Genomic DNA, 13717 nt, shown 5'->3' with positions numbered 1-13717 from the left:
ATACTTCAGTCTGTTTCCAAAGGTAATTTCAATAGAGCTCCACTTGTTTTTAGTGAGACCAAGGGTCGATCCCAATACCCCTTGGCCCTACCACTTAGGCCTACCCCTCTTGTGCATGACCGCATAATGTAGCGTGTCCCAATTATTTGGTTGATCAAGGGGAAGTGGTCATTTAGCCCTCCGAGTGGATCTCGATACAGAGTGTTTTCAGATGCTGGCTCAAAACGGAGGGTTGGAAGGGAGAACTATAAATTACTTTTAAGGGTTTCGGTTTCCCTTTGAAGAAATAAGATTAATTGCATGTTGCTTTTTTCTATCTCACACTGTTCCAAAGAGGATTACAACTATTTCCTCTGCTCCAAAGAAAAAAAATTATGGTTTTAGGTAGAGATATATATAATATTATCGGCCGATATTGGCATTAAAATGTAATATCGGAAATTATATCGGTATCGGTTGATATCGGTATAGGAAATGAAGAGTTGGACAATATCGGTATATCAGATATCGGTAAAAAAAAAACAATATCGAACATCCCTAGTTTTAGGTATCCTTTGACGGCAGTCACAATGGTTGTCAGTTTAACGATCAGATACGGCAAAACCGCTCAACCGGACGAACCGAGCTGTAACGTTTCTCATGCCGGGAGTGTAAAACGCTAGTAAATGTAGGAGAGACCTGAGAACTGGAGAACCGGTGGTGTTTCATAACTCGCAGGTGTCATGGAGATATAGAAGAAAAACACTGAATTGTGTGGCTTTTTCTTTCCAGACGCACAGCATTCCAAAGATTTCAGTTCCGCTACATTTCAGTTGAAACCCCTTGACTACCCCTTGCAGCTTCGTTTTAACCTGTTATGCTGCTTTTCTTTATCATAAATCGATCGATAGAGACCGTATTAGATCCCCAATTATCATATCATGGGGTATCATTGGAAAGCTACACTCATTTGCTACAACCCTCTCCAAAATTTGTCCAGATCGCCAAATGATTGACGGAGCTAGAGCCCCGGGAGTCGGGGGTGGTAATGTGTACTATGGCGCACGCCTCACATATCAGCATGTAACTCGAGAACCGCTGAACGGGTTTTGTCACCTGGAAGGGCAATCGATAGGCAACAAATAGGGCTTTAATTCTAACTATATATTGTATTAAAAGAAATGCACACCCAAGCCGCTAGAGGTCGGCAAGGTGGCGCGTCGCGAATCGTCCTCGTTGTGTTTTTTTTCAAATGTAGCCAAGAGTAAAGACCTTAACCGGAAATAAGAATTTATCAAAAAAATTCGAATTATATCTCTTTTATCGTAAAACCGTGAGGAAATGACTAAATCAAGATTTAACACTGCCATTGTAAAGAGGAGCCTTTTCCCTATCCATAGATGTATGGCTATAATAAGGTCAAGGTCAAGTTCAAGGTCAAATATGAATTCATAATTAAAATGGATTATCATTTATTACTGTATCTACAAATCCTTCTGTTTAATCATCTTCCCTTTATTAATTTGCTTAGATTTTGTGTAAACTTGATCTCAAGAGGGTGGTGAATGAGCTCAGTGAGCGAAATCAAAAGAACCTCAATGTTTTCATGGTGTTATTCACCGGCACAGATGCAAAAGAAAATCATAATTTATATTCTCCTTTTTTTCATTACAATTTACTATTCAATAACAATGAACTCCTTATTGGGAATGACCTATCAGATGGGAAAAGCAGGGCATACATACATTGGGAGATGTTTTCAACAAACAGGGTTTTTGTAGCTATCATGATATACATAAAAAATGTAACCGCACCAGTTCCACATATTATTTCTACTCACAGTTATTAAAATGTTTGAAGGCTCATGGAGTCCCATTAAAAATACCAATTGAGCATCACAGATATCACAAATTCTTCTATGAAAGAGAGACATCGAGAGGATTCGTATCTGATTTTTATCATCACTTACTAACGTCTTCGTATGAAATCCTTCCCCTAGACTTAGTATAGAGGAGGGATATACCAGATTTGGAAGTAGATTTTGATTGGCAAGAAGTCTGGGCAAACGTTCGAATTGCATCACGCAACCCGGATCATCAACAAATTAATCTTAATTATATTCACAGGACATACCTGACTCCTATAAGATTGAACAGAATGGGACTTAGACAAGATTCTATATGTTCTTTATGTACAAATGGTGATGAGGGTACATTTATGCATATGTATTGGGATTGCCCACCTGTTAAGAAATTCTGGGAAGTAGTGACCCTGAAATTATCAGAATTCTTACTTCTGAATATACCTGTACATCCCTCTGTATTGCTGTTGAATGATGTCTTTCAGTATGCAGCCCCTATACAGCTAAAGAGACTAGTTTTATCCGGTCTTACAGCTGCTAAAAAGCTGATAGCTTCACAATGGATTCAACCGGAAAAAAATTGCCGGAAGGTATGGATTCTTACCTATCTCGATGTGATTTATCTAGAGATATCTACAGCAAGAATTTTAGGTATCAGTGAAACTAACATTGCAATTTGGTTAGAAGTGGTGGAGAGAGAACGGATGCGTGTAATAGATGTAAACAATCTCCAGCCGATTATATGCACATGTTTTGGACGTGCCCCAAACTCACAGAGTTTTGGACTGCAATATTTGATACACTAAGTAGGGTCTTGGGCGTGACGTTAGACCCTGATCCACTCACTGCCTTTTTCGGTATCCCGAATACCCCTACGATCGCATCTAGGGCTGCAAAACGAGTTGTGGCGTTCACTACCCTCCTCGCTAGGAGACTTATTCTCTTTAAATGGATACACCCCTCCCCACCTACTCACAACAGATGGATACATGAGATACTACATTGCGTTAAGCTTGAGCGAATCAGATTCTCCCTAAAGGGCTCCCTTGAAACATTCCATGTGACCTGGCAACCATTTCTGCAACACATCGATACCCTGACTATCAATGAAGAGACTTAGAAAGGATAGAGCTTTACACCTCTAACTGCACTTCCTTATTTTTTATTATTATTTTATTCCTATTTTGTAATTCCCCCCCCCCCCCCCCCCCCCCTTCCCTGTCCTGGTATGTATGGGTGTGAATGAGACCCCCGGGGGCTGGGTGGGTAACTGGGGGAGGGAGAGGGGAACAGGAGACGCAGCTGCAGAAGGTCAAACTACCCAAGAATTACCACAATACTATAGACAGGGGTAAGGGAAAGAGTGAATTAATCTCATTGATGACTTTCTTCCACAGCCACAGCCGTGCTAGAGAGTTTTCTTTCTGTGTTTTCAGTTCCTTCTTTACTTCTTTTTATCTAAATGTTTGTGCATAATACAGATGGGTCTGATTGATATTATTATTGTTTTTTGTTTTTCTTTCCCAGTAGCATCTATGCTGTATGTTTGGATGTTTTGCAGATGTGTTTTCAACAACTCCGGTGTGGGGGGGAAGGGGTGGGTATGAGGGAGGGGAAGGGGTAATGAAAGGGGAAGAAAATAAAAAAAGATGGAAAATGAATGATGTTGTTGTCAATTGTAAATGTACAAATTACTTTTCCTGTAATAAAGAAATTTATAAAAAAAAATAAGTGGTGGAGAGAATAAAAGCTAGCATATGAATTGTAGTTCCTGGTTAGAAACGAATGAAAATGGATGGATTATCCAAGTGGGGGTCCGGGGGGGTAGAGCGAGCAAGAGCATATGTATGTATTGTATTGGACTGCACGTATTAGGTATAGATATCCCGTAAACTACATTTATATTGATTTGAAATGTATAATCCTGTGATTTACTTAGGATATTTACTGTTAATGCTTGTGTGTCTAAATTTATGTTATGTTTAAATTTTTTTTAAATAAAATTAAAAAAAAACATTACACTTTAACCCATTAGGACCCACCGTGACACAGGTGTCACACATACTTTACATGTCCTGGAAATGTCCATATAAAGCGTTTTTCTTGATTTTACCTCATGAAGTCCCAAAGGGACACCAGTGGAACATGTAGTGTCATGCAGTACCATGTAGTACCCTGTAGTACCATGTAGTACCCTGTAGTGACATGTAGTACCATGTAGTACCATGTAGTGCCATGTAGTACCATGTAGTACCATGTAGTACCCTGTAGTATCATGTAGTACCATGTAGTGCCATGTAGTTCCATGTAGTACCATGTAGTATCCTGTAGTACCATGTAGTGCCATGTAGTACCATGTAGTACCATGTATTATCCTGTAGTACCATGTAGTGCCATGTAGTACCCTGTAGTACCATGTAGTACCATGTAGTGCCATGTAGTACCATGTAGTATCCTGTAGTACCCTGTAGTACCATGTAGTACCATGTAGTGCACTACATGAGAATTAGGAATACGTTTAATGCTTAACGCCCAATGTGACATATATGTAACTTTTCAGATATTTGCCAGTAGGGGGCGCAATTTTGAAAATAAATTCAGAAATGTGTTCTTTGTAGTCTATATAGTCAGTCTTATGCCCATCATAATTTTCCTTGAAGTAGAAATGGGTGTGGGTTCTAATGGGCTACAATGAGGGGTAGGGCCAAGGGAAGGGAATTCTGATTTGGCCCAAGTGACATTTACCCCCCCCCCCCCCCCAACTCTGTCTTTTCCCCTGTCCCTACCTGGGAACATACAGTATCTACCCATTTTTATCTTTTGTTCTGTATCTGTTGCTGTGACCACACACACCTGACGTTGATCTGTCTTCTCCTCTATTTCCAGCTGGAACCACATACATCTTTGGGAAAGGGGGGGCCCTCATCACGTACACCTGGGCCCCCAACGAGCGGCCGAGCACCAGAGCGGACAGGCTGGCGGTGGGCTTCAGCACCCAGCAGAAGGAGGCCATATTGGTCCGAGTGGAGAGCACCCACGGCCTGGGAGACTTCCTCCAGCTTCACATAGTAAGCATGCTCCATCTGAGGCTTGGAATCAAGACTGTAAAAAGTGGGGTGTGCGGGACAAACATGTTTTTTTACCTTTCCCTCCACATGTTCTCCCTAATTGAGTCGCTATTCCAATTCCCTGTTCTGTAGACTACCACATGTCTCCTCTGTTGGTCTGGTGAGGGTGTAGAGTACCACATGTGTCCTCTCTTGGTCTGTGGAGGGTGTAGACTACCACATGCCTCCTCTGTCAGTCTGGGGAGGGTGTAGACTACCACATGTCTCCTCTGTTAGTCTTGCGGGGGTGTAGAGTACCACATGTGTCCTCTATTGGTCTGGCGAGGGTATAGAGTACCACATGTGTCCTCTCTTGATCGGGGGAGGGTGTAGACTACCACATGTCTCCTCTCTTGGTCTGGGGAGGGTGTAGACTACCACTCCTCTGTTGGTCTGGTGAGGGTGTAGACTACCACATATCTCCTCTCTTGGTCTGGCGAGGGTGTAGACTACCACATGTCTCCTCTGTTGGTCTGGCGAAGGTGTAGACTACTACATGTCTCCTCTGTTGGTCTGGCGAGGGTGTAGACTACCACATATCTCCTCTGTTGGTCTGGTGAGGGTGTGTAGACTACCACTTGTTTCTTCTGTCGGTCTGGAGAGGGTGTAGACTACCACATGTCTCCTCTGTTGATCTGGGGAGGGTGTAGACTACCCCATATCTTCTCTGTTGGTCTGGTGAGGGTATAGACTACCACATATCTCCTCTGTTGGTCTGGCGAGGGTGTAGACTACCACATATCTCCTCTCTTGGTCTGGCGAGGGTGTAGACTACCACATGTCTCCTCTGTTGGTCTGACGAGAGTGTAGACTACCACACGTGTATCCTCTGTTGGTCTGGGGAGGGTGAAGACTACCACATGTCTCCTCTCTTGGTCTGAGGAGGGTGTAGACTACCACATGTCTCCTCTGTTGGTCTGGGGAGGGTGTAGACTACCACTTGTGTCTTCTGTTGGTCTAGCAAGGGTGTAGACTACCAGATGTCTCCTCTGTTGATCTAGGGAGGGTGTAGACTACCCCATATCTCCTCTGTTGGTCTGGCGAGGGTGTAGACTACCACATGTCTCCTCTGTTGATCTGGGGAGGGTGTAGACTACCCCATATCTCCTCTGTTGGTCTGGCGAGGGTATAGACTACCACATGTCTCCTCTGTCAGTTTGGGGAGGGTGTAGACAACCACATATCTCCTCTGTTGGTCTGGCGATGGTGTAGACCACCACATATCTCCTCTGTTGGTCTGGTGAGGGTGTAGACTACCACATATCTCCTCTGTTGGTCTGGCGAGGGTGTGTAGACTACCACTTGTTTCTTCTGTCCGTCTGGAGAGGGTGTAGACTACCACATGTCTCCTCTGTTGATCTGGGGAGGGTGTAGACTACCCCATATCTCCTCTGTTGGTCTGGTGAGGGTGTAGACTACCACATCTGTCTTCTGTCGGTCTGGGGAGGGTGTAGACAACCACGTGTCTCCTCTGTTGATCTGGGGAGGGTGTAGACTACCACATGCCTCCTATGTCAGTCTGGGGAGGGTGTAGACTACCATATCTGTCTTCTGTCGGTCTGGGGAGGGTCTAGACTACCACCAACCTTCCTCCTAAGGTGCGCCTGTGCGCGTGCGCACATGGCAAAATGCTCCCGTGCACATCTGAAACATTTATTTTTAATTTTTTTATTCAACAAACATGACCATGTTCACGTCTTAAACTCATACTGAGGCCTTAGTTTTGGTTTTAAATTGCATATCATCATTCATTTATTTATTGTCACACAGAGCAGAAGAATTTTGCCAAAACAAACCAATAGTATCCAGCTGCAGAACGGCAGACCAGCCACACTCTCAAACCCAAACGCATTTCCTTTGATTTAATTATACATCAAATGATTTATGTCAAGGATTGCAATGCCTCGTTTGAATGAAGTAAACTTTTCACCTCGATAACGTCAACATTCAGGGTGAATGTAATGTGAGAAATTGGGATAAAAAATTTATATATTTTTGTTGATCGGATCGGGAAAGATCGGTATCGGTAGATACTCAAAATCACATGATCGGATCGGATCGGGAGCAAAAAAATTTGATCGGGACATCCCTAACGGTAACCTGTTGCTTGTGACGTTACCAAGAGAAGCCCCCCTTTCAGTGCTTTGTGGGCAGCGCTACTGCACGCTCACACAGACACACACAACAGATGAGGAAGTGGACAGCATTGCTGGCTCCTCACAATGCAAACGCGAAAATGTACATTACAGATGAACTGCAGAGAACATTTCCAATTTATCATCCCGGTCGAGACTAATTGGAAGCGGAGTGCAACGCGTGCAAAGCTTGACCATATGTTTATGTGTCTAATAAAGGTGCTGGCGATCTCAAAGCTCACATGGACACAGCAAAACATTACAAACAAAGCAGTGCGAGGCGAGAGTTTGATGGCAAAGTTGACCGAATTGATTGAAGAATGCAGCTATACAGAGAGAGAAAGAAAATAATTGAAAACTATTTTGATGCCTCAAAATGATGTTTTGGTTTGATAAGATGCTTATGATACAATCATTCTAAGGATTATGTGTGTAATAAATTAGTTTAGTACACTAATTGCAACAAATCTGAAACTGCATAGTGCACTTTTAAATTAGTATCTTTGTGAGGTTTCTGTTTTATAATTTACATTACATTGAAAAGATAAAGATATATTTTTTAAAGCTGGATTTTCTAATACAGAAGAGGTATTATTTAGAACATTACATCATATTTTTCTTGTTATTTATTTTGTCCAGTAAGACTTGAAAATATATATTATTTTGTCATAGGTCGATTTAGTTATTTTCTTGAGATTTGTCAGATAGATTACTTTAGGCATAATACAGCATGTTGAGTAACTTTGGTTATAGAGAGATATTATTTTGTTATATAAAATAATATAAACAATAATTTTATATCCATACAGAGGAGGTACTTTAAATATATTATAATGATAAGGCATCTTTGAGTAAACTTTGATTAAGTATCTTGAGGCTGAAGGCAGAGTGTCCTCTTTAAAAAAAAATCACAATATGGTCACCCTTGAAGTCGCATTATAATTCACTTAATAAAATAATGACGAGTCAGTCTCCTAAAAAGACAAAAGTTAGTGACACGACTCACACCGCCGCCGCCAACCCAGCCAAAGTAAGGACTATGCTCTGTATCGTCAATCAATGGTCAAATAAATATTTGATTAAGGAATATAATATGCCTTTTTGTATTATTTCTCTGTGTATCAGCAAAATGTATATATTTTTATGTTAGACATTAAGGGAAATTAAGATTCTCAGATTTTTTACAAACCGCCGCTTATCAACTAACCGGTTAATCGGCAGGTGACGTATGTTGCTCAGTAGTTGCTGATGTCTGCTCAGGAGGTTTGAGTGTTTGCTCAGACCAAAAAATTATTAGAGGGAACATTGACTACCACATGTCTCTTCTGTCGGACTGGGGAAAGTGTAGACGACCACATACCTCCTCTCTAACACTTCAAACATGCTCAGTGTGGATATAACTAAATGTAATACATGTAATATATAATTTATTGTATTTGCCACAGCTATATTTGAGATAACTTCCATATTCCAAGATGACTTCCTAAAATCTTGGTATCTCATATATAAACGCCTTAACCCTAACTGTAACCTCATTGGACGTCATGCCCTACCTTGACCCTAACCTTAACCATAACCTCATCTGTCCTCACGCCAAAACCTTAACCTTAACCTCATTGGTTCCCATGCCCCACCTCAACCCTAACCGTAACCATAACCTTAACCTCATTGGACCTCACACCCTACGTCAACCATAACTTTAACCTCATTGGACTTCACACCCCTCCTTAATCACTTAACGTGGGCCGTCGCATGTCGCAAAACACTTTACAGACGTCTGTCAAGACATCGGTTGAAAGCTAAAATGGCCGCTGTTTGATTGACACACCACTTAATAATAATAATAATAATAATAATAATAATAATAATAATAATAATAATAATAATAATAATAATAATAATAATTATTATTATTATTATAATAATAATAATAATAATAATAATAATAATAATAATAATAGATTTAAGAGAGTTAAAGAGTTTGAAGAGAGAAGCGCCTTTCTCAGACTCAATGACACTGTACAAGGAGAGAGAAGCTATATAAAAGAAAGGGTAGATAGAAATATACAACAGGAGAAAAAAATAACAAGTAAAAAAGGAAGCAAGGTACTGTCCAGTTGGATGAAGTGGTAACAAGAAAGTTAACAAAAAACTAAAAACAGAAAACAAAAACAAACAAACAACTAAAAACAACGGGATCTGTGGCATAAAAGAAAAGAGTCAGGGGGTGGGCTACTTGGGAGCATGGCCGTGTTGCGTGAAGGCAAGTGTGAACAGGTGTGTTTTTAGGTGGGTTTTGAAGAGGTTGATGGTGTCAGAGCCTCGGATGGAGGGGGAGAGGGAGTTCCAAAGCCTGGGGGCAGCTACAGCAAAAGCTTGATCTCCCAGTGTGGAATGCCTGGTGTGGGGGATGGTGAGGAGGTCGGAGTTGGAGGAGCGGAGGCCTCGTGCTGGAGTGTAAGGGTGGAGGAGGTTGGTCAGGAAGGAAGGGGCCAACCCGTGCAGGGATTTGTAGGTGAGGAGGAGGATCTTGTAGGGGATTCGGTAGTTGATGGGGAGCCAGTGGAGTTTTTGCAGGGTGGGGGTGATGTGCTGCCAGGGTTTGGTGTGCGTGAGGACCCTCGCGTTTTGGACGTACTGTAAGCGATCCAGAACCTTCTTGGAAGCACCAAGAAGGATTCCGTTACAGTAGTCGAGGCGGGAAGTGATGAAGGCGTGAATGAGTATTTCCGCTGAGGTGTCGGAGAGTGAGGGGCGGAGGCGGGAAATGGTTCTGAGGTGGAAGAAGGCGGACCTGGTGGTGACAGACTTGACGTGAGGGTGGAATGAGAGGGTTGAGTCCAGTATTACGCCCCGGTTCCTTACCTCCGTGGAGGGGCAGATGGCGTAGCCATCCACGGAGAGAACAAGGTGGTCAAGCTGGGGAAGCTACAACTATTAATTCGGTCTTCTTACTGTTGAGTTTGAGGAAGTTGGTGGTCATCCATGTTTTTATGTCCTGGAGGCAGGCAGTGAGCGAGGGGGGAGGGAGGGGAGCAGAGGGTTTGGTGTAGAGGTAAAGCTGCGTGTCGTCTGCGTAAGAGTGGAAGTGGAGGCCATGTTTCCTTATGATATCACCGAGTGGGAGGAGGTAGATCATAAAAAGGAGCGGACCTAACACCGAACCCTGGGGAACACCCTGTTTAACAGGTGCTGGAGCTGACCTGGACCCCCCAAGGGAAACATACTGCCACCTGTTGGTTAGGTAGGCTGTGAACCAGGGCAAGGGGATACCAGTGATGCCAAGGACACTTTCCAGGCGGTCTAGGAGGATTGAGTGTGAGATGGTGTCAAAAGCAGCTGAGAGGTCCAGGAGGATGAGGATGCTGATGTTGCCAGCATCAGCAGCCATGAGGAGGTAATTTGTTACCTTGATCAGGGCGGTCTCTGTGCTGTGTTTAGCCCTGAACCCAGACTGGAGTGGTTCGAACAGGTCATGGTGTGCCCACTGGCGTAGCGGAGGCCCCCTCACCCCCCGCAGTGCGAGGGAGCCCCGGAGCTTAGGGGGCCCCGCCCCCACTGTAGGCTATCCTCTTAGATTTCGTAACGCGGGAACAGGGCGCAGAGGGCGGGGCCCCCCTCCCTGCTATGTTGCTAGGCACCCCGTCCCTGTCATGTGTACGCTGTAGTACAACAGTGTATCATTATACAAAGACGTGGACCTCTTACAGGCGACAGCAATGCTTGGTAACGCAACCGATACACTTGCCCAACTCCGAGGAGAGTTTGATGGCTTAAAAGCGCAAGAGCTGGCCTCCTCATGGGGTGTCCACAGTCTCTTCAAAGACAGACGCGCACGGCGCACAAAGAGGCACTTTTCAGAGCTTTGTGAGGACCAGCGGCTCCAAGGCAGGGGAGCATTTTAGAGTGGCGGTATTTTACGCAAATATTGATATTGTCGTTGCCCAACTAAAAAAATTGATTTGTTGGAATGAGCGAAGTTGCACAGCGATGTTCTTTTCTGCTTCCCGCGAACATTTGTCTGACAGTCCGCAAGTGCTTTATCAGGCCAGTATAAAGACGACCTGTCAGCCGAGTTTCCTTTCCAGATCTTGTCCCTCCGTAATGCTCTTAGGCCTACTATAAAGAAAATTGAGCGTGGAACAATCAAAGACCTTGCACAAATCCTGCTCATTGAAAATCAGTCCATTTTGCCAAGTATCCCCGATGTTGCCACAGCACTGAAATTGTTTTTAACTATACCCATGACTGCCAGTGCTGAGAGATCTTTCTCAAAACTTAAATTAATAAAGACCTATTTGAGGAGCACATGTCGCAAGAGAGACTGTCTGGGTTAGCAGTCCTTAGTATTGAGAGCCGACGTGCGAGCAGTATAGATTTAAAGACTGTTATACAGGACTTTGCGCAGAAGAATGCCAGGAGACACGCTCGTATAAAATAATAGGCCTACAAAGCAGCTCCTGATTGCATCCTCTATGTAGCCTATAGGATGTGTTTTGTTTGTTTGTTTTTTGTAGGCTACTTTTCTTTTATACAGAATGTTATATATGTGAACTGTTCCGTTGTGTGAACTCCAATGATAGGCTATAACGTTCTACAATATACCTTCATGTTACAAAAAATACACAGCCACTTGTTTGTATTTGTCAATGATGTTTAAATCAGATGTATATTATTATACAGTTCCTACTGACATTACTGTTTAAATCAGATGTATATTATACAGAAAGTTCCTACTGACCCTATACTGTTTAAATCAGATTAATCTTTATACAGAAAGTTCCTACTGACCTATACGATGCCTGAAAAAATAAACATTTAAAAAAGTGGTCGCGATGTCTATCCCATGTCACTATATTATTGATTTAGGGGAGGGGGCGGGGCCCCATGGTCCGACCTGCGGGGGAGCCCCGACATATTGCGCAACGCCACTGGGTGTGCCATGTGACTCTGTAGCTGGGCGGCTACTGCACGCTCGAGGACCTTGCTGAGAAAGGGGAGGTTGGAAATGGGGCGGAAGTTGTTGAGGTTATCAGGGTCCATTTTACGTAACTTCCAATCTCGCCTCTCAATGACTGGACAAATCACCACTGATGCTGACAAGTATTGACCGTTTGTGTAGCCAATGAAATTCTGAAAAGAATGACACTTACTTGAGTTGGTTTTCTGAGACCGAGAAGCAGTAAACGCATACCGTACGCAAGAGAACTAACGTGCGCCTGTCTCTCCGGAGCGCAAATTGCACTAATCTGTTGTTGAGCTGATCTGTTATTGTGTGAGAAGGGGGTGAGAAGGGGTGGGGGTGGTGTATGCGACAAGAGATTAGTGGGGGATGGGGAGAGGGGACTGAGGTAGTGTTGACTAATATCACTTTTTTTTAAACGCCTAAACATACCATTACATAAAGATGTGTAAAACACAATTTTTTTGTGATATTGTTATAAACTTTGGACATGTTCTATAAGGCAACTCCAGGCTATGGCCCCAGCAGTGTTTTCAGTTAATACCTATAGAGTAAATAGATCTGCACTGCAGGCATCTGTTTTTTTTTCTTCAGTGTGTGCAAACCTCTGTAACTCTGAATATGCTACAAATGGTTCCAGAATAGCTTCCAATTTACTTTCAGTACACAATTGACAGGTGTTTTATGCTAAATCTGCAGGACTGTTAAGAGGTTAATCCTAATCTTAACCTCATTGGACCTCATGGAATGAATAGAAGACTAACACAGTAGTTAGCATGCATTTTCAAATTGTATTGCAAGTCAATACAGTGCAAAAACACAACAACAATGATCGATAATCACCAATAGATGTTGCCAAAACAAACGAGAATGAGGATCTTATCTAGCTGATTATCACTTTAACTGTGGGATTGTTTGTCTTTACCTATTGTGCCGCCATATCTTCTCAGAGCCAAGGAAAGGTGGGCGTGATCTTTAACGTGGGGACAGACGACATCACTATTGACGAGCCGGCTGTCCTGGTCAACGACGGCAAGTACCACGTCGTCCGCTTCACTCGCAGCGGGGGCAATGCCACGCTGCAGATCGACAACCAGCCGGTCATCGAGCGCTACCCCCCAGGTAAGAGGTCCAAGGGAGAGGGGCTACCCCCCAGGTAAGAGGTCCAGGGAGAGGGGCTATCCCCCAGGTAAGAGGTCCAGGGAGAGGGGGGCTAGGTGGCAGGTCGGATATGCGCACATAACTTTATAGTTACACTATGTCTAGTATGGTGATTCGAATCAGGGCTGTCACTTTTTATAAAAAAAAAAATCATAATCATTCAAACCTGGTAAAATGTTAAATATTCTAACTAGGGATGCTCGATATTGGCTTTTTTACCGATACCGATATACCGATATTGTCCAACTCTTAATTTCCGATACCGATATCAACCGATATCGATATATGCAGGGTTTCCCCCCCAAAAAACTGAATAATTTCAGATTAACATTACATATCTCTTGTTGTGGAATTAACACAACATTATGCATACTTTTGACAATAAATAAAATCAGAATTTGTTCTTACTTGCTTGCCTGGGTAAATAAAGGTTATAGAAATGTAAAAAAAAAAAAAAAAAAAAAAAAAAATTAATATATTTGAAAACCGATACCGATATTTTCCGATATCA

At 42.9% G+C, this 13717-nt stretch overlaps 1 protein-coding gene across 1 annotated transcript in view; it reads left to right on the top strand.

Annotated features, from left to right (window-relative positions):
- Positions 1 to 13717, top strand: part of LOC311233505 (neurexin-2-like) — a gene marked incomplete at both ends in the record, with an annotated part of 583916 nt that overhangs the window by 530058 nt on the left and 40141 nt on the right. The window contains 2 exons of the mRNA XM_084320472.1: positions 4727 to 4908; positions 12996 to 13167. Of these exons, the coding sequence (XP_084176598.1) occupies positions 4727 to 4908; positions 12996 to 13167 (354 nt within the window). The remainder of the gene's footprint in view (positions 1 to 4726; positions 4909 to 12995; positions 13168 to 13717) is intronic.

The sequence above is a fragment of the Notolepis coatsorum genome (assembly GCF_963971535.1).
Source record: "Notolepis coatsorum genome assembly, chromosome: 8".
Lineage (NCBI taxonomy): Eukaryota > Metazoa > Chordata > Actinopteri > Aulopiformes > Paralepididae > Notolepis > Notolepis coatsorum.
The sequence above is the reverse complement of the archived record's forward strand: the minus strand, read 5'-3'. Positions and strand labels throughout refer to the sequence as shown.